Source organism: Natrix helvetica (genome assembly GCF_964273705.1).
Source record: "Natrix helvetica genome assembly, chromosome: 2".
Lineage (NCBI taxonomy): Eukaryota > Metazoa > Chordata > Lepidosauria > Squamata > Natricidae > Natrix > Natrix helvetica.
In genome coordinates, this window is record NC_138552.1 from 221,405,374 (window position 1) to 221,427,119 (window position 21,746).

A 21,746-nucleotide genomic window follows, 5' to 3' on the forward strand; every position below is an offset into this window, starting at 1 on the left:
AATGGGAAGTATAGAGTATATGATCATATGTTATGTTAGGAATGTATTGGTTTTGCCTTCAATAATTTTATTTATGCATTTTGATGTGTTAAATTTCTAAATATCTGATTTGTGATTACTTTTTTTAGGTGCAATTTCTCATAACCTGCTTGCTCCACTTTGGTTTATTCTTATGTTTGAAAGGTTTTGCACTTAATCTGACTGAGGGTTTTTGTATTACACTTTTATCTCTTTCTTTGTCTCAGTTATAACATTCACATTTCCTTGTTTGGGTTTCAGTTACTCAGTGCACTAATCAATTTATGTCCTCACAATGTGTGCTTTAAGTTCTTGAGTTTGTTTTACTATAAAAAGCTATCAAACTTTCCATATATCCTTCCAGGATGAATCATGTAGACATGCTGTAATTTTGTTTTATGTTCAGAGTAAATATTTATTTATTCAATTTCTACAGCTGCCCATATTAGCCAATGACATTATCTACGATGCAGGGCTTAGTATGTACGTATTTAGTATGTAATGACATTAATAATGGAAAAAATCTACGACAAAGGAACAGAATTAGTACAATTATTACTTTTATAGTAATATGAGCCGCGGTGGTGCAATAGTTAGAATTCAGTACTGCAGACTACTTCTGCTGCCTACTGGCTGTCTGCAATTTGGCAGTTCATATCTCACCAGGCTCAAGGTTGACCCATCCTTCCATCCTTGGGTAAATGAGGACTCAAATTGTTGGGGGCAATATGCTGACTCTGTAAACCACTTAGAGAGGGCTGTAAAGTGGTATATAAATCTAAGTGCTATTGCTATTGCTATATGGTTATGTTTTATAGAATAGACAAATGACGCTCTACTTGCCTGGACAAAAATGCAAAATGAAGGATAAAGAAAACTAATTTAAAACAGAAATAGTAGCAGTAACATAATAATGGGCAACCAATAACTCAATCTGTAATGCATTCTACTAATCATTTTGCAACTCACCATCTCAAGAATCCTATGTGTGAAAAAATACTTTGTAATTCTCTATATAGAAAATTATATGCTCATTCTGGTTATTTCAGAAGACAGTCAAACTGAAGTGCTGTGAGCATAACTCAGAAATATCCGAGATGATCTTGCAATTACCTTACCTATTCTTTTAGTAAAACAGTAAAACAGATTATTCTGCCTATTTTGGATTTTTTCCTGTTTTTCTGTTGGCACATTTAAGGTTGCTTACAGAAAAGGCAAAATTATAAAACATTCTAAAAGTGAAATCAATATACACTTTAAAAATCACAGTTAAAATTTGGTGAAAAATAGGCAGTTTCCTCATTTTCCTAAATACTGGGAATATGAAGACCAACTATACTTTTGTGGGGTGGGATGCTCTCTGAAGTTGGTGGTTTTCTTACAGACATTTCATTGCCAAACTAGGTAACATCATCAGGGATATTTAGCACTGATGATATTTGTTGGTTTGATAATACAAGAAAACCAACAAGTTCAGAGAGCACCAAGGACCCCAAAGTTCAACCCTGAGCTGCATTGTCTTGCAAATGAAGGTAAATATATGTGTCCCAGGATAATGTTGCAGGATTCAATATGAGTCAGTCACCAGGACCAAAAATTTATTGTTCCAAGTTTTGGGGCTCATGCTTGAACCTATCAACAGGAAACTTCTCTCTCTCCAGAACATGTGCACTGGGCTGTTCCTTGTGCTGCATTTGCATACTTCCTGGTTGTGTGTAGGTTTTAGTTGTTAATTGGGATATTGATGGCTGGCCATCAACTTGATTGTTGTTTCCCTTGTGCTGCCACACCCTCGACTCCTAAGTACTTGATTTAATTGATTTATGCATAGAATAGCCCAGTGCATGGATTCTGGAGAGAGAGAAGTTTCTGGATGATTGGTCCAGCAGGAGCCTGAAAGCTTGGAAGAATAAACCTTTGGTCCCAGTGATCAGCTCAGAATGGATCTTGCAATCCATTCTCTTCTATCAGCAAGTGTACTTCCTTGGGAAGTGCATTCCACAACCTGAGAGCCACAAAAAAGGATATTTATTTTCTAAATGAACAATACAAGTAGTTTTCACTTAACAACTACAGTTGGGACTGTTGCTAAGTTATGTGATCATTAAATGAAACATCATGTGATTGTATCTGACTTACCATTAAGCAAATCACTTGCAGTTGTTAAGCATGATTTTATATGACTATGATTTGCAAATTTCTGTTGGGAATCCCATTGACTTCACTTGGTGGCAACTGGCTATGAATGTTGCAAATGGTGATCATGTGACCATGAGATGCTGTGACGATTGTAAGATTTCACATTGGTAATAAATCTACATTTTCAGCACTATCTAAAGTTTGAGCAATCGCTGAATGAAGCAGTTATTAATTTATGACTACTTGTATATAGAAACAAAAGATTTCCCCCCTAATTTCTTAACCTATAATAAGTGATGCAGAAAATGTAGAGCAAAACAGAACATTCTTTTAGGTATGTAGATTAATCTTTGTGGCTTTAACCTTGTTTTTTCACCTTTTTACGTACAATTTCTGAAACCTGAATTTAAATGCAAATTATTGCTATGGTATCAGGTTGATTAAAACTTCCCAGAGGGTATGCATATATCTGGAATTTAACAGTTTAATCTATGATTGTCGATAGTTTGACAAAGATTGAGTACAATTTTAAAATATTGTACTCGTAGTTTGTAGCTTATACATTATTTGATTATACTCAGATGATATAAATATGCTTGTTTTCTCTATTATTGAAGTTAATAGAGCAAAAGATAATAATTAAAATGTTTCTCGACCAGTGTATTTAGAAGGAGTTTATGCTACACTTCAGCTAACTTGATTTAGTTCTAATTACAAAATTTCATTTTAACAGCAAAGTTCTACACATATTAACTCAAAAGTTAAAATAAAATTTATTTATTTGATTTTTTTTAATCCTGCTTTTGTTATTGTTTATAAATAACTCAAAGTGACAAACATACATAATGCTTCTTCCTCTTCCTGCTTTCCCCACAACAATCCTGTGAGGATTGGGCTAAGTGACTGTTTAATTCAGTTTCATTCACATTAATTCACATCCAGTCGAATGGAATTTACTCCCTAGTAAATGGTGTGAGATGGAAGCCTTATGCCTTTAAAATAAATAAGCATCTATGAAGTGATTTCTGATTTTCATTTTTTTTTTTTTGATCTGTAGGTTGAGCATCCGCAAAGATCAAAAAAGGCAGTATGGCATAAACTCTTGTCCAAACAGAGAAAAAGAGCTGTGGTGGCTTGCTTCAGAATGGCGCCACTATATAATCTTCCACGGTATGTCCAATCTCTACAGAGAAGAGAAACATAACAAAATCACAGCGCAAAGTTCAGCAACATTAATAGCTTTAGAAAAATGAAATGTCAAAAGGATGTAGGAGTACTTTCTTTAGCATGAAGGTCTGTTCACTGGGACATTATTTCTTCTTCATGTAAATTAGTTGAGAAATATATGCTGTTTCTGTATATAAAGATAGATATTTTTACAGTAAATATTTTGAATATTCAATAAATGGGCATACATTTTAAAATACATATATTTTGTTGACTTTTTTTTAAGGCACCGAGCTGTCAATCTTTTTCTTCAGGGATATGATAAATCCTGGGTGGAAACAGAAGACCATTATTTTGAAGATACGTTGATAGAAGACTTAGCAGTATGTTAGAATTGATTGAACTTTTAAAGATTCAACTGTTTATTTGTTTTGAATTGTATTGCAGTATACAACTTGGCCAATTCGGCCATTAGTAAATGGTAGAATTTGCTCATTATTTTGGTAATGTCAAGGTTTTTAAATTTATCCACCCCCAAAAGTTCAAAAATAGTGGGAGATATACTACAAGTTATATATCCTGCTCTTGTAAACTGCAAGAAATACTTTTGAGGCTACTTTGGATATCCATAATTTTTTATATCGAGATGCATAAACTGTAAATATATGTGCTATTTTTGTTCCTTTTCAGCACTGCAGCTGTTACACTAGCCTTATATTTGACAGTATAATTATAGAAGACAGTTCTAATATTGATAATGATACATCATTTGAGTTTCAAAATGATGTCTTTCTGATTTATTATCAGCCTAATTCTGATTTGTTTTACTTTGACAGTTGTTCCTTTTTTCTATCTTATGTGTGCATTAATGTGCATTAATCTACAACATATAAATTGACTTGGTATGGCTTAATATGTATTTTGACTCAAAGTATGGTATAGCATTTTGGAAGGTGTGCAAACTATGAAAAATGAGTTAGTTTTTTCATAATGATTCAAGAAATTTAATTCAAGTCAGTTTATATTTAAATATCTTAAGATCATATTCTCAAGCATACCTAATATAAATTTGTTTGGAAATAAGTTTGATGGCTCTCAGTATGATGTCCAAATATAATTACGTCTCAGATCTCAAACATTTTCTTTTCATGTTCTTACTTTCTGTTTCTTGCTGTAGAAACCTGGAGCAGAACCAACAGAAGAAGATGAATGCATTAAGCGAGTTGATCCTTTGCATCAACTTATTTTACTATTCAGTCGAACAGCTTTAACTGAAAAATGGTGAGACAAAAAAGAGAAGATATTAATGATTCTTTGTAAATTGCTTTCTTTTCAAATATAGATACAAACTAAAAAAAAATTGTCACTAGAAAAAGTGATGTGGAGTTAAACATTAAAGTACTATCAGGCTGATTCATGAAGTTTGATCCAATTTTGTATTCAGATATATCTACAAAACCTCTCATCAATAAATGGTGGAAAACCATTTATACAAATTTAATTAGAAAATAGGATTGAGCAACTAGGATTATTTTCTTACTGGTTAGGGTACAGAAGAAATTGCATGATTGATATTTCTCTGTTGGGTTATTAGAAAAAACAGAATCCAAAACCACGTACCATATATATATATATATTTATATAAGCCCTTAATGGATAAGCTGACCCTTGAATTTTTAACTAAAATACCATGAAAAGTGTTCCTCCCATAGAGAAGCCAACTTGCATTTTTCATGTTATTTTGTTTAAAATTTCAAGAATCTATTTATATGTGGGTATACATGATTATAATTGGGAAATAGTGGTACTTTAAAAATTATTACTGTATGTACTCGTAGATAAACCCAACTATAGATAAGCCAATTGTTGGGATGAATTTTAACACCTAAAATTTTCAGTTTATCCACCAATATATACGGTATCACTATTATTGCAGCTTAGTTTGTTTATAGCTGACTTGAAATACACACACACACACACACACACACACACACACACACACAAACGTATGTACGTATGTACTTATACATATATACACATACATACACGGTGGCTGAGTGGCTAAGACACTGAGCTTGTCGATCAGAAGGTCAGCAGTTCAGTGGTTCAAATCCCTAGCACCGCTGGATGGAGTGAGCTCTCATTATTTGTCCCAGCATCCGCCAACCTAGGGACCACCTTTGGTGGGAAGGTAACAACGTTATATATATATATATTCATTCATTCATTCATTCATTCATTCATTCATTCATTCATTCTCTCACATACACAACTATAAGCAGACTTAAGTTGCGCGCGCGCACACACACACACACACACACACACACACACATATAACTTCCCTTTCTGGACGTCCTAATCTACAAAAAGTCCAACGGCTCCCTAGGACACACCATGTACTGGAAAAAAGCACACACTAACCGCTACTTAAAGGCACAATCCCATCACCACCCTGCACAGATCAACTCTGTAACCAAGACCCTCACCTCCAAAACCAAACACCTAGCCGACAAAGACCATTACACACTCTCACAAACGTATTAATCTCCAACGGATTCCAAAGAAAAACAATTACCAACCTAATCCAAAGGCAGATTCCCCCCAAAAACCGAGACACGGAACAGGACAACGGCATCGCCCTCCTCCTTTACATCAAAGGCACCACAGATAAAATCAGCAAAATTCTCCACAAACACAATATCAAGACAGCCTTCAACACTGACCAAAAAATAGCCAACATCTTAAGAAACCCCAAAGACAAAATCCAGCTAGAAAACCAAGGAGTCTATGAAATACCATGCAAAATCTGCCCTGCAACATACATAGGACAAACAAACAGGAGAATAAATGCATGCATCGCAGAACACAAGAACACAGTAAGAAAAAAAGAAAAAAACTTCCTCCCTGTAAAGCTACAGGACATGAAATTAATTTTGAAGGAACCAAATTAATCTCCAAAACTGAACACTTCAACAAGAGAATAATTATGGAAGCTATCGAAATAGAGATACACCCCCACAACATGAATAAACGTGACAATACCCCCCGCCTACCAGACATCTGGAAACCAGCCCTAGTCAACAAACGAGCCCCACCCACCACCCAGGCCGTTACAACACAAGACAACAATGGACACACAGCCAGCACCAATCAGCACCAATCTACCAATCATGATACAGCCACACATCCAATCAATCCACTTACTGAAACAAAGCCAGCACTCCACACACACACACCAAGATTTATAGAAAGACGGCAGCTCCGATCACACTTTAAACCCCAAACCCAGCCTGAAGATGGCGAGTGAGACCTCACCGAAACGTTGCCAAGACAATCTCAATCTTAAATGGGAAAAAACCCGAATACAACAAGATCCAGCATATATATATATATATATATATATATATATATATATATATATATATATATATATATATATATATATATATATATATATATATATATATATATATATATATATATATATATATATATATATATATATATATATATATATATATATATACATACATACATCATACATATACATACACATACACATATATACACATATATACATACACACACACACACACATATATATTCTTATATATGCAAATTTTACTGTAGATACAGAACAGCTAGAATGATAATTGTAACCTGGGTTTTTTTTCTACACCACAGTAAATTGGACGAAGATTACTTGTATATGGCATATGCTGATATTATGGCAAAGGTAATTTTTTCCACCAAAATCCATAAGTTTGTTTTTTGTCACTTGTGTAAATCATTCCTTGACTTGAAATACAAACCTTAATACTTTCTAATCAAATGAACATTATAAATCCCCTTCTTCTTTGCTGATTCACCTATTAATCTGATTCCTTCTGTCCACCATTTCTTGGCTGTAAGATGAGCAAGATGTACCAGCAGTCTTGGGGATGTAGTTATCCCATGGGATTAAAAACTGTTACATTCTAAGTAATTGTTGGGAATTAACTACATACCATAAATTTGACAGCTGAACCCAATAATGTAGCAAACCCAGCAAAGCATCCTGTCAACAGTTCCTTAACGTTATGCAAGATATGTATGCAATTTAAGTGTCTTCTTTATTTTACCTTAATAAGAGTCAGAAATAATATTGAAACCAAAGATATTTTAATTTTAAAAAACATTGTGAACGCAGTGTTTTTTTCAGAGCTGCCATGATGAAGAAGATAACAATGATGGTGAAGAGGAAGTGAAGAGCTTTGAAGTAAGATTAATACTGCATACTTCAATCTTTTATTTTGTTCATTATTCCATAGTGTCCCATGTAGCAACATTTGTTGTTCATGCTTTTCAACATGTAAAATATGAAAATATAATTCTGATAACAGATTTTATTTATTTGATAAAACATTATTTAAAAAAATACTAAAAATATGACCACATTAAAATTCAAAGTTAAAGTATTTTCCATTAATTTCATAACAATTGAGAAACATTTTGATGAAGAATTTACAGTGTCTTGTTTGAAACCCTTAAGATAAATGCTTGACTATGGATTTTGTTCACTGAATATATTTAAGTAGCATCAGCATGATGATCTGATGGTCACGGTGATTACTGCTAGGCATTAAAGTATATTATACCCAGCATATAAAAGATTTTATAGGGTAAGACTAACTTAAAGAATAGTATTAAGAGACCTGTGCTAGTGAACCAGTATTCTGTGAATCTGATTAGATATTTATGAGAAGTGCTGCTATGATTTGCATCATTTAAAAGTGTTAAATTAAGAGTTCCCTCCTGTATAGTTTATTACAGTCTTTACCTGTTATTATAAAGATACACAGATAATCCTTGATTTATAACCATTCAGTCAGCAACCATTTCAAGTTACAATGGCACTAAAAAAATGACTTATGGCCAGTTCTTGCACTTACAACCATTGCAGCACCCCCACGTTCACATAATCAAAATTCAGGCACTTGGCAACTGGCATATATTCACAATGGTTGCTGTTACCTGAGATCATGTGATAGCATTTAACGATCTTTCCAGTTGGCTTTTGACAAGCAACGTTAATGGGGGAAGTGTGGTCCACTTACCAACTGCAATTGTTATTCACTTAACAACCATGGCAAAAAGAAGTCATAAAATCGGGCATGACTCACTTGACACTGGCTTGCTTAACAACAGAAATTCTGGTCTCAACTGTGGTAGCAAGTGAAGGATTACACAGGTCTGCAAAAAAATTTTTTCGAGAGCTTATTTTGGTTATTCCACGTAATCTTTATGTTTTTTGGTGCGCTGAATCCAAAAATGACCTCCATTTTGTCATAGGACATCACGTTTCCTAACAATTTAGGTAACTATGTTAAATAAGGAAATACCTCAAAATAAATGGAAATAGACTTAGAAAATTAAAGTTTTATTACAATATTTTCATGAAAATCCTTTTTTGAACTGAAATGAGCTCACCTACAAACACTAAACTCGATTCTTCTTCCTTGTGAGGCTCCTCTTGGTGCATTTACGCTTGTGAGTAGCATCTGGAATGTCTCTCTGAAGCATCCAACAGTAGTCTGCCATCATTGTAATGCTCCATTTTCCCTGGTATCTCCTTTCCATCTCTTTAATGTCTTGGTGGAATCATTCACCTTGTTCCTCACTCACAGCTCCCAAATTTTCAAGAAAGTAGTCAGGGTGGGACTGGAGGAAATGTACTTTCAAACTCATCAGGAAACCTAAAGCTTGAAATGCTTTCAGCATTCTTCCGATGATCTTTTTGTAGTGAGGATCTTTGTTATTGCCTAAAAAATTATGTACAACTTCTTTAAATGCAATCCACCCTTCTTTTTGAGGAGCCGTCATGGTATTGACAAACTCTTGATCAACTATAAGCCTTCTAATGTCTGTGCCGACGAACACACCTTCCTTCAATTTTGCCTCCGACAGGCATGGAAACTTGGTGACTAAGTATTTGAAGCCTTCTCCATCTTTTGGAAGTGATTTTACGAATTGCTTCATCAATCCCAATTTTATGTGGAGAGGTGGTAGAAGAACTTTATGGGAAGGTACCAAAGTTTCTGGGAGGACATTTTTTTCACTGACTTATCAACCTCATCTGCCTACTCTTCTTGGTCCAGTGATTTTGTCGATCTCGACTGTCCCATAGACACAGAAAACAAGGGTATTTGGTATACCCAGCTTGTTGCCCGAGCAGCATGCACGAGACCTTCAAGTCCCCACACACTTGCCAACCATGGTCTTCATATTTAAGTTTATGAAGAACCAATTCCAAGTTCTCGTAGGTTTCCTTCAAGTGTACCGAATGACCTACAGGTATGGAAAAACCGTTGTGGAGTAAAACTGCTTTGAGACTTCTTTTTGAAGAATCTATAAAAAGATGCCATTGCTCTGAATCATATTGGATTTTAAATTGACCCATCAGACCTTCGACATCGATGCAATAAACCAACTTGTCTTCCTGGGCGAAGTAAGGAACGGACTTCTTTTCATGATGTCTTAACCATGAAGATGATACTCCTGGCAACAATAAATTCCTGTTTTTCAGGCTTGATCTGAGTAACTCAGAGGCATCTTTGAGAAGATTCAAGTCTCTTATCAAATCAACCTGATGATGATTTGTGCACAAGTGTGGCATGCAGGAGAGAGCAGCTCTGTGTCTGTACACGAGACATCACAGTGCTGGCCACGCCCCCTGCACTGACTGGAGATGCTGCTATCTGCCCTGTGTCTCCCTCCCACTGGATTCTTCAGGAAAGATTAACCCCTTCTACCATTAGAAGCACAGACTTAAAACTTGCTTAGATTATGTATATATTGCTGACCATCAGATTTACAGTGCTATATTTTTTTTACATAACTAAACTTTAAGGGTTTTTTTGGCATTTTATATCTTAAATGCACTTATGTGAATTAATTAATAGTAATTTGGACTTTAAATTTGGTTACAAACCCATAATATAAAAAAATACCATATTTTTTTTAAAAAAATGATAAATTTGAAGACAATTTTGCATGTTGTGGCAAATCATGACGTCTAGGAATTTTTTCAATATTTTATTTGTTTTCAGCACACCAGAATACATTGAAATTAGATGAAAATAATCAAACAGCTTTTTAGTCGCAGACCTGTATTATCTGCAAATAAAGACAGCCAAATCTGTAACCTCAACTTCTACATAATTGAATGTAAAATTATCTAAGTCCAACATACAAATGTGAATTCTGTCTACCCTCTTATTTTTCCCATTCCCCAGGTATCTCACCTTACATATACAATATGTGTTTCTCAAATAAATCAAGATAATAATACCCAGAGGAATGGCTCAAGTTTGCTTTGCCATTCATGTATTTTGTCCTCTTGGATATGTGCCACGTATCATAAGACCAGCCCCTCTATATTCTATATGAAGCAAAACATTTTTTTTAATTTAACCACTTGATGGAGTTCTGAGTAAAGTAGCTGATACTGAAAAAGAATCAATCTGGGTTAAAAACTTCTATGTATTGTGATTATGAGCTTTGGGTTAGATGAAGAGATGTTATTATCTTAATGAATTCAGTTACTACCTTGTACTTGTTGGTAGGATCTAAGACCTTTTGAGTCACTCCTATAAATTTATACAGCAATCACTCACTATAATTCTGCATTTTTTGCCAGTAGTGAGTGGAAACAATTAACACTTACTTGCTCTGTGATGAATCAGTTGTCACAGTTTGTACATAAGTACACTTATGGCACTTCATATCCGTTATTTATTATCCAATCCATTATCAAATTAGCAGTGACAATTGACATAAACAAATCTGAAATTCAGTTGTATGAGACATCTTTGAATGTATCGATATGGCACAACTATAAGTGTTTCCAATGTATCTTCTAGATATTGAAGTATTGGGTTTTTTAAAGCAGAATTTGAACTGTTTCATTTCTAATGAGTGTAGTGTAAAAAGTCTTTTTTAAACTACAAGTAACCAAATTATAAAATTGCTTATTTATACTAAATTTATACTATTAATAACTTATTAAATTATAAAAGTTAAATACTGCCCTACACTGAATTTCTTGTTCATGAATTATGAAAACACTTGTTCATAAAATACTTTATTTTGATGTATAAAGGAACACAGGGATCTCTATAGAACTCAAGTAATAACAATTTAAAACCTTAATTTTATTAATGGAAAAAGCTTAATTACGTACTCAGATGCTTCCCATTTTTTTTGCCAGTCAGTAAGAATGTCTCTTTCTCTTCATAATGTTGAAAAGTATATTGGAGCAAGCAAAATATAAATTATGATAGATTAGATATTGTTTTTATTATTTTAAAGCACTGAGTTTTATAAGAAAGTTGATTATATGTGTCATTGCAATTATATATATTTGTTTGTAATAAGGAGAAAAGCTTTAGTTTTGCTGTTCCCTTAGTGTAAGTAAAAAATAACATAAAATATAAATCAAATTAAAATTTCCTGTATTCAGAACTCTTCTTTGTCGCTTTGGTATTCTCGTCCTTGCCCTTCATCTGTGTCTGCTACCACTAATCACTGTTGTCTGTGTAGGAAGTACATATCTTTTATTGTTCGTTTTCACTTGCCACTATATTTCCATCTTGTAAATTATTATAAACCTTTGTTAAAGACATGTATATTTTCAAAGTATCCTTACTAGTAAAAAGTATTCATATAATTAGAATTTACTTGAGAGTTATCAAGTAAGACTTATGGAGCTCGTTCAGCTGAAAATTGTTGAAACTATTTTAAATATCAGGTTCTTTTAAAAGCTAAGAGGATGAATAAAGTATATCTTTAATATGATGTGACTGTTAAATAAATCTATACTTGGGCACTCCTGGTTTCTGTAAGAAATATATTGCAGGGAGGGAGAGAATGTATGAAACAATTGAATGTTAAATGAAGCCCTACAGGTTGAAACTTTTCTGGGTTTTGCATTTAAATTTTAAGTTATCATGAAACATATGGGGAACCAAGCAAATGTTCTTCCAAGAACTACAATTTGGACTGTGCATTTAGTTGATCAGCTATCGTCAGAGTACTTTGGACAGTTTTCTTATTGCTATTTCACTTCTTATCCTCACCTTTCCTTAAGGTCACAGGATCTCAACGCAGCAAGGTAAAATAATGTGTTGTGTGCTTATGTGGGGCTAATTTTGTGACTTGTAGTTTTATTAGACTCAACATCTTGGACAAGTTTTCTTAAGCAACCTTGATACTTCAAAGTCTTTGCAGTTCCCAAAACAGAATATTTTCCAATTAAATGATCAGTTTTCCACCTGAACTCCCAATGCTGTAATTAGAATCTTAATTTTTATTTTTAGGCCAATCATAATAGACTATGATGGATGAAGCTTTTTTTATTTGCACTCAATAAATGCTAGATGATTGATAAACTAATGTTAATATAAGTACAGTGATTACAGTGAAAGTTGAACAACGATAAAGGATATTTCTTATTTCCAATCTTAATGTCTATGGAGATTCTAAGTCATCCAGATCATGGTTGTCTCAAAGGTGCTTCCCCCCCACCCCCCCAAAAAATAATCTGGACTTTCTTTTTCCTAGAATATGTTTTGCTTCTCATCCAAGAAGCTTCTTTAGTTCTGACTAAATAGTGCAAATGAGTATAGAACCTTCTTTGAACTATGGACAAAGGAACCATGGTCCTTTGCACTATTCAAGTGATTGTGAGATCACAGATAAACCTTCAAATGGCCCCAATGACTCTCAGAAAGAATGCTAACAACCACATGACTGCAAGGAATATAAAGCCTTCCATCCTCCACCATTAGTCAGAACTGAAGAATCTTCTTGGATGAGAAGTGAAACGTCTTCAAGGAACAACAAAGTCCAGTTGCCTCTTGAAAAAGCACCTATGGAATTCCCATCTTAATCCATGTAATTTCTTGTTACAATATTGTTTATGTATATAATGTGTTCAAGAAAATAATTTGCCTACAGCCCACTAAAGTCTGATATATTTCTTATATGTGTAATGTCTTCATGCTAAATCATTACTGAACTTTTACAATACTGAAACTTAGAACATTCTACAAATATCTGATTTTCCAGGTTTTTTATAGGTTATAAATATGGTAAATGCATGAGAAAGAAAATCTTAAGAAGTTGCTCTGACTAATATTTCCTTAGTCATGATAAAAGAGTGTTTGACAATAGACATGAAGATTGCATAAATCTTTAATAAAATTGGCATAGGTACTTTGAGAATAAAATTGTAGTGATCCTACAATATGAAAGCAAGATTTAAGTGTGGGAATGAGTTTTTAATGTTGCTCTTTAAACTGTCTTTTCTTAGCTAGCTGCAAGAAAGCATTTAAATATTTAGTATTTTTAATTTTTTTCCAATTTATAAGAGCATTCCACTTATAACAACTAATGAAGGAATGAGCAGTTTTTGTCAACGACTAAGAGATAACGCTGGAGTGTTAAGATGAGGAATGATTGTAGGAAACTAGCAATTTGTGGCAAAGAAAACAAATCTCATTTTTCCTCATTGTAACTTGATTCTCATGATATTGTAGCAAATAGTAACACATAATATTGTGGATTGAAATTCTTGCCCAATTTAAAACAATCAAAAATATACCTTATCTCTTTAAAAGATTCTATGGATGAAGGACATCATGGGAAATCACATTAGGCTTGCAAAGGCAGATGTGTGGGTCCCCATTATAGTCCCGTGAACATGCCTGAATTATTGTTTTACAATAATACAATACAACAGTAGAGTTGGAAGGGACCTTGGAGGTCTTCTAGTCCAACCCCCTGCCTAGGCAGGAAACCTTATACCGTTTCAGACAGATGGCTATCCAACATCTTCTTAAAGACTTCCAGTGTTGGGGCATTCACAACTTCTGGAGGCAAGCTGTTCCACTGATTAATTGTTCTAACTGTCAGGAAGTTTCTCCTCAGTTCTAAGTTGCTTCTCTCCTTGATTAGTTTCCACCCATTGCTTCTTGTTCTACCCTCAGGTGCCTTGGAAAATAGTTTGACTCCCTCTTTTGTAAAAGCCTGTTCTGGAATATTCAAGATTTTTCTCAAAATATTCAGTATGAAGTCATGCTTAGCTTTAGAGCAGGGGGTCTCCAACCTCGGCAACTTTAAGATTTGTGACGTCAACTCCCAGAGTTCCTCAGCCAGCAAAGCTTTAGAGTATAATTCCAGTGAATTCTATAGCTATATAAACATGACTGAAATCAAGGTGTCTTTCTGCTAGGTCTCTGCTCATAGCATGCCGCATTGTCAGCAGCAGAGAAGAGAGATCTTGCAGAGCCATTAGAGGAATCTTATAGAGTTTTTGTTCTTTGTGAATTGCTGTTTTCTATATTTTTTTACCTTTCATCTAGATAAAAAGATATAAGAAGCCAAGGCCCTGTGTCTGCTGTCATTCTTCAGCATTTCTCTTGTGGGTCATCTTTTTATTTCTTTCTCCAACGATGACACCACAAGTACAAAACCAAGGCATTTAATTAAATTGGGCAGAATTAAACTATTTATATTTTTGAGATTGCAGAGTTACTTGCACCAGGAAGAATGTTATATGTAGTATATATATGTAGTATTACATTGCAAATGTTATAAACCATACCAAGAGCTATATTTTATATGCAAATTAAGTTTCAAATAATAGATTTTTATGGTGTTAAATCAATGAAATATGTATATGCATTAAATTATTGCATATAGTTTTCCAAAGTATTTTCTCCCAGCCAGCAGTTTTTGAATGTATATAGAAAAATTTCCAAAGGGCTTTGACATTTCTGTAAATGTTACAGTTTTATTTGGGGCTTGGTTATGTATTTCCTAATTTAAAAGATGAATTGGTTCTTTGTAACACTCTGCAGGGATTCATTTTCTTCTCATTCTAGTAATACCATATGCATTTTAGTTTAGGTGATGATTTGATATAGAGTCTATTTCCCAGACTCAAGATAGATATTTAAAAAAAATTTATTTTGATACACTGGTTAAATGTACCAGACTAGGAGTTGGGTGACTGTGAGTTCTAGTCCTGCCTGAGGGATAAAGCTATCTGGGTCAGTTTGGGCCATTCTGTCTCAGCTGTAGCAAGAAGCCACTTCCAAAAAATGTTGTTAAGAAAATTGCAGTAAATTGTCCACAGTCAAAGGCATGCATACATACAGACACAAATTATAAGAAGGGTTCTTTGTAACTGGGATGCTAGAAAACCTCCAAAAGCCAAAATGAATCACTATGGGAACAAAAGAAAGATTATAAATTACCTTGAAGCATTTTTTTTAAAAAAAACATGAAAAATTATCAGGCTCCAGTTTCGCTGGCAGAGGGCTATCAAAACAGAAAAAAGGAAAAATGTTTCCCCTTTTGCATTTGATCATGCAAGAAGGGACAGGAAAGGAGAAAGGGAAAGAGGAAAGACAAAAATAAGGAAAGATAGGAAGAAAGCAAGGAAGGAAAACTAAGGAAAGAGGGGAAGGAAGAAAAGAAGAGGGAAGGAAAGAGAAGAAATGGAAGGAAGGAAGGAGATTATAATGGAAGTGAGTGAGGATCTCAGGGAAGTCCTGCCTTAGCTGTTAGCCACCACAGGTGCCCCCAACATGACTCCCCTGTCATGCCCCCCATGGCCACGCCCCCTATGGATATGCCCTCGGCCATGCCCCACATCCCGCCACCGGTCCTCCGAGGTCAAACACAACCCTGATGCAGCCCTTAATGAAATCAAGTTTGACACTCCTGATCTAGTTAGTCTCATCTTTTAGTTGATCACATAGATTGATTTTTCTCCAGTATTTCCAACCTGGTCCTTCAGGTTTTCCAATGATGCAGCTATTGGAACCTAATTGAAACCATTCATCTTGCAGCTCTTCTCTTTCCTTCCACCCTTCCCAGCAGTATAGATATCTTCAGATAGCTACATTTAAACACAATGTGTCTGAAGTATGATAGCTTTAGTATGTTCATTTCTGTCTGACATGAGAACTCTGGATTGTTTTTTTTTAAAACAAAATTTTATTGGTTTTCAGATATATAGGGGAGGGTAAATAGGTATACAATTTTTTTTGGCAGCTTTCATACTGCTGGTGGAGCTCCCAACACGATACTCACATATATAACATTGTACAAACAAAATTATAAAAGAAAACAGTAAACCAAATCTTACTCTATATTGTTAGTCTTGTGTTCCTACATGTTTATCTTTGTCATTTTCTAATATATCACTAATTGCTATTGTTCCAAATAGTTTTATTTTTGTGATCTGAGTCTTTTCGATATTGCTTCTTCCTCCCTGTCGCCAGAGAGAGCCTCATTGCCCCCCTCCTTCCCGTCTTGAGTCTTGCTGTCTTGTGTTTTACTGTCTCTTTCACTACTCCCACTCAATTCCTCCTCTGAGAGGTGAAAATTCTTTTTGATGAAGGCCTCCGCCTCCTGAACTGTATTCATTCTAATCCTATTTCCCTCCCAGAAGATTAACATCCCCTCTGGTATCAACCATTTAAACCAGATCCCTTTTTCATACATTTTTTTTTGCTAGGGAGGAAAATTTCCTCCTTCTATCTCTTATTTTTTTCAGGATCTGTTTGAGAATGGTGATCTCTTCATCTTTGTATTTCAATGGTCCCTCCCTTTGGGTCGCAAGTACCTCATCCCTTGTGGATCTCCTGACAAACTTAACATGTATCTCCCTTGGAACATTGTGTCTTCTAGCATACGCTGAGTTTATCCTATATATTAGATCCATATCCCACCATACTTGTTTTTTGTCTCTCTTAAGATAATCTGCTAAGATTGTACTCATAATATCTTTAAGGTTTTCGTTCTCTGCTTCTGGTAAGATCTGGAATCTAAGAAAAAAGGACATTCTTTCAAATTCTACTTTTGTCTGAAAATTTTCCATATCTATGTTTCCCTTATGCATTGTTTTCACTTCTTCCCCTAGCCCCGCCATTCCGTCCTCTAACACCAAAATTCATTGTGTATTTCCAGCTATATGTTCTTTAACCACTCTGAGTTCTTCTTTGATCTCAGCCCTCATTTCATTCTGTCCCTTCATAAGTTCTTTAAACATTTCCGTAACAGATAGTTCCTTTGGGTCCTCCCCAGCCACTGCTTTCTGCAACATTGACGAGATCTTAGACTGTTGCATCGTAGGGCTTGGGGCAGCAGATGAGGGGCTGAATGCGCCTTGTCGGTCGGGGGTTTCCTTGCAGCCATTTGTTTAAATTCAGAGATGCAAGTCTTTGCCAAGAAAGGTGATGTCAGAGGGTTTCGTAGCTACGCTGGTCTCCAAAGGAAAACAATCGCAAAGGCACCCAATTTGCAGTTCCAAGAGTAAAATACACCAAGATGAATGAGAAGAAAAGTCAGCCAAAGATCAGAAGATCCATACACAGGAGGAGGTCCCAGTTTCCCTTTGGGAGAGTAAACAAACAATCCACTTTTCTTTATTCTCTCTTTGGGAGTAGCTTCAAAGGACAGACTTCATTTGCATAAAGACAAAGAAAGAGGGGCGAGCGCCATCTTGGCCCTCCCCTTTCGCAGGGAAAGAAGTCGCAGAAAGTTTTTTATTTTAAAACAACAGTTCAGAGTCGTTTCCACCAATTGTGAAAGTCATTTTCAATTAAAAGTCCAAAATGACAAATCAGTCTTTTATCCTCTCTCTTCCCGAGGGTCCATTTTCAAAGCCGCTTAGTCAGAGGGGGGGGGGGAATGGTAACCCCCACTCTAATCTCTCTTCAAGAACAGAAACACAAGAAACTCACAAAGTGACTGTTGCTTTTCTCCTAAGTCCCCCAAGAGCACCGGTCAGGATACCCACCTTCAGTCTCCAGCTGCACTTTTCCGACTTTTCTTTTATCCTCCGGAGCCATCCGACAAGAGGGCGAACAGCGCGAAGCTGTCTCTTGCCCCCCCCCGCTCCCCAGCTCCTAGGCGAAGCCGAAAAGCATCCCAGCTGGCTGCCGCCACATGCGGGGTGCCTCGGCCGGCCGCCCTTCGGCAGGAGCCCCCTACAAGGCCTCCTGTGTCCCTTAAGGGACCCACCGGGGAGACGAGCGGCAGACAAACACGTCCGTCGTCATCCGATCCCGGAAGTGACGCCTGAGAACTCTGGATTGTTTTGTTCAATGTCCATTGGTTTATTTTCTTGGCTGTCCATGTTATTCTCATGGTATTCAAAGTTCAAGAGCATTAATACTTTTTCTGTTCTGCTTCTTCAAAGTACAACTTTCCCTCCATAGATTGTCATAGAGGGAGCCATTGCCTACATGAGTTTGATCTTTGATATAATATCACTTTCAAAGCCTCCATAAATGCTCTCCTAAGTGCAGATCTATAGCGTATTTCTTGACTGCTGGTTCATTTACTGTCGCTAATTAATCCTTATTTCTGTGCTCTTATTAGCAACAGAGTCATGAATTAGAATTTAAATTTTCTTTATCGCACTTTATTTCATCTTGACCATGTTTTTTCTGTTTCCTCAAACTCACTATCTGCCCTCCCTTATACTGCACAATGCCTCAAATTTGATTTCCCAAAGATGTTTTGGTGTATGTGAAAGCTTGCGCATAGCCAAGCTGTTTTAAGGACTTGTAGCTGTTATCTTTGCACTGCAGAGCACACAAAGAAAAAAACATTAATAATGATTTCTCCCCAATGGTGTGTGAATCAGTCACAATTAAAATGACACTCAGGCTAAAATAAAAAAAAAACAGTTACTATAAAATCAATATGTACAGTGACGTGCAGTCAGGTGAGGCAAGTGAGGCATAGCCTCACCGCTCTCATCATGAAAAGAAAAAAAATGTAAAAGGAAAAAGCTGAGCTAGTTGCTGCCTCACCATGGATGACTCTGCTTAACTGTTAAAAAAAAGCCTCTAAAAACCCTCTACTATGAGGCAGGAGAACTGCATGCCTCCTCTAGTCTGACTGTAGGCGTTTTATGATCACTCAAGCAGAGTTAAGCAAGGTTTAAAAGCCTACAAATTCCTGACGTAGTTGAGGCACACAATTCTCCTGCCTCATAGTAGAGGGCACTATTTAGAGCCTTTTTTTAACAGTTAAGCAGAGTCATCCACGGAAGCCAGGCAAAGAACCATGCTGTAGCACACACACTTTCCCCCAGCTTCTTTCTTTCGGAAGGCTCGGATCAGCTCCCCTCCGGCTTCTCTGCCTCTCCTTTCACCCCAGCCTGCCAGCAGGAGGTGAGTGGGTGGGCTTTATTGTCTTCCAGGCATTTCCCACCCAGACAGCAGGCTGCATTTGCAATGGTGGAGGTGTTTGGGAAAGGCAGCAGGGGAATGGAGGCAATGGCAGAGGAGCTGCTTTCAAGCCACTGGAAAAGATATCCAATCCAACTTGTGTGTGTGTGTGTGTGTGTGTGTTTGAGAGTGAGTGAGAGAGGGAAGGGCGTAGGAGAGATAGTCCAATCCAACTTGTGTGTGTGTGTGTGTGTGTGTGTGTGTTAGAGGGGGAGGAAGGGAGAGAGAAACAAATGCTGTTGTTTTAAATTGGAACTGAGCATGCCTGACTGTGGAATTCTGGGAGTTGAAGTCCACAAGTCTAAAAATATTTGAAACCCATCACTGTGTCAGTGCCTCACCAGCCATAAACCTCACCGCACGTCACTGAATATGTATCATAATATATTTACAAATGGAACCATAAAATTAACACTAATGCAAGTATGGCATCCTACATCTACAGTATAAGCTGACATTCTGGTAAGATTTTATTCCACATTTTTCTTTATATGTTTAAATGAGCCCCCCCCCCTAAGTTAACCTTAATGTCACTGCGTTAAATGTTTGCTAGTAGAACTGAACTGAATAATTACTGATGAATTACTGCGCAGGTCATAAAGTCTTATCTGACAATGATGTACTGCACATGCTTAACATGTTTATTACTTCACACATTCCAGAGACTTCTCTTTCTTTTGATCTTTGTCCGTCTACCAGGAAACTGGTAGACAGAATTGCTTCTTCCAAAATGTAACAATTAGATAGTTTTGTTTTATTTTCCATTTCTTATTTTTGTATTAAAGTTTGTTTTTTTCATTAGAATATATTTCTCCAGAATTTTATTTTATTTTCTTCGCACCTTAAAGATAATGCTGTTTGGAAAAGCCGCGGTCTAAGCCTCATCTAGTTCAGGGTGAAATCTTCCCCTGACACTTAAACAGTATAAATTAATTATAAATTTTATTTAAAAAATAAATAAAGCTTGGATTCTTGAGATGAATAAAGAATATTATTATATCAACTGTGTCTACAGTAACAATTATTGGCTAAAATCAGAATTAATTGAAGAACTAATCCAAAGCACTGTGGAGTTCTTACGTGTGTGTGTGTGTGTGTGTGTGTGTGTGTGTGAGAGAGAGAGAGAGAGAGAGGGAGGGAGGGAGGGAGGGAGGTTGCTTGGGATATTCTTTCTGCTATGCCCTGTATTTTGTAGATTTTTGGCTTGTACTGAGTATTAAGGTATTTTTGGTTTATTTACTGATCCTCAGGACTCCTCAATCAAAACTACCCATAACAGTTTGTAGTCTGTTATGAGAAGCCAAGTGAAGGTGCAAAATAATCATTTCAGCCACATTATCCTGGCACTTTTTCTGATATCTAGCTTCATTTTTGCCTTAATCAACTGTTGCCTGAGATGGCTGTTTCACCTGCCTAATGTCCATGCTGACCAAACATGACTCTCCACACCTTTGTGGAATAAGGAGCCATAATTGTTGAGTCATTATAAAACTACCCGTTTATCTATATATATATAATTTGTATAGTATTTTACAGTTGAATTTTAATTATAAGAAATGTTTAAGTCTACTGATGTAAGACTTGCAGCAGAAGAAATACTGGAAAGTATATTCACATGCATACGTCACCTGTGCTTGTTCTTTGTCATTATGTCTTTGTGTTTCCAGTCTGATTTTTCTCCTCTGTGTGTGTCTATGTATCTATGTTGGTATGTGTTTGTGTATGTTTCTCATATTATAGAAAGTTGGAGATTGTGTTCTGTAAGATGCAACATATAGATACTTCTATTATTTATTCATTGCCTTACATCTTATATTATCAGCAAAATTATTTAGGGTAGATCCAGACTAAATATGGAATTATCTTCCTGAGGGCCTCCCATTCATGTAAGGAGAGAGGTATTTTTTGCATATGGCTCCTTTTTCTTTTCATCTCCTCATGTTCCTCATAAACTATCCCAAAGGATAGGCTTGCACAGGATTTCAGGGAAAAGTGCTAAGATTGCTACATCCAGAGAATTTGCTAGATCAGAGTTTTTCCCCTACAAAAGAAATAAGCACTGGCTTGGATTAGGATCAAAATAATGCCCTTTCCTCCCCTCCCCTCTCCTCCTCATTTCCCTGTCCCCCT

General features: G+C 35.9%; 1 protein-coding gene across 1 annotated transcript in view; it reads left to right on the forward strand.

Annotated features, from left to right (window-relative positions):
* Positions 1–21,746, forward strand: part of RYR2 (ryanodine receptor 2) — a 325,381-nt gene that overhangs the window by 256,593 nt on the left and 47,042 nt on the right. Inside the window, exons 75-79 of the mRNA XM_081941599.1 lie at positions 3,215–3,327; positions 3,611–3,707; positions 4,502–4,605; positions 7,009–7,060; positions 7,526–7,582. Of these exons, the coding sequence (XP_081797725.1) occupies positions 3,215–3,327; positions 3,611–3,707; positions 4,502–4,605; positions 7,009–7,060; positions 7,526–7,582 (423 nt within the window). The remainder of the gene's footprint in view (positions 1–3,214; positions 3,328–3,610; positions 3,708–4,501; positions 4,606–7,008; positions 7,061–7,525; positions 7,583–21,746) is intronic.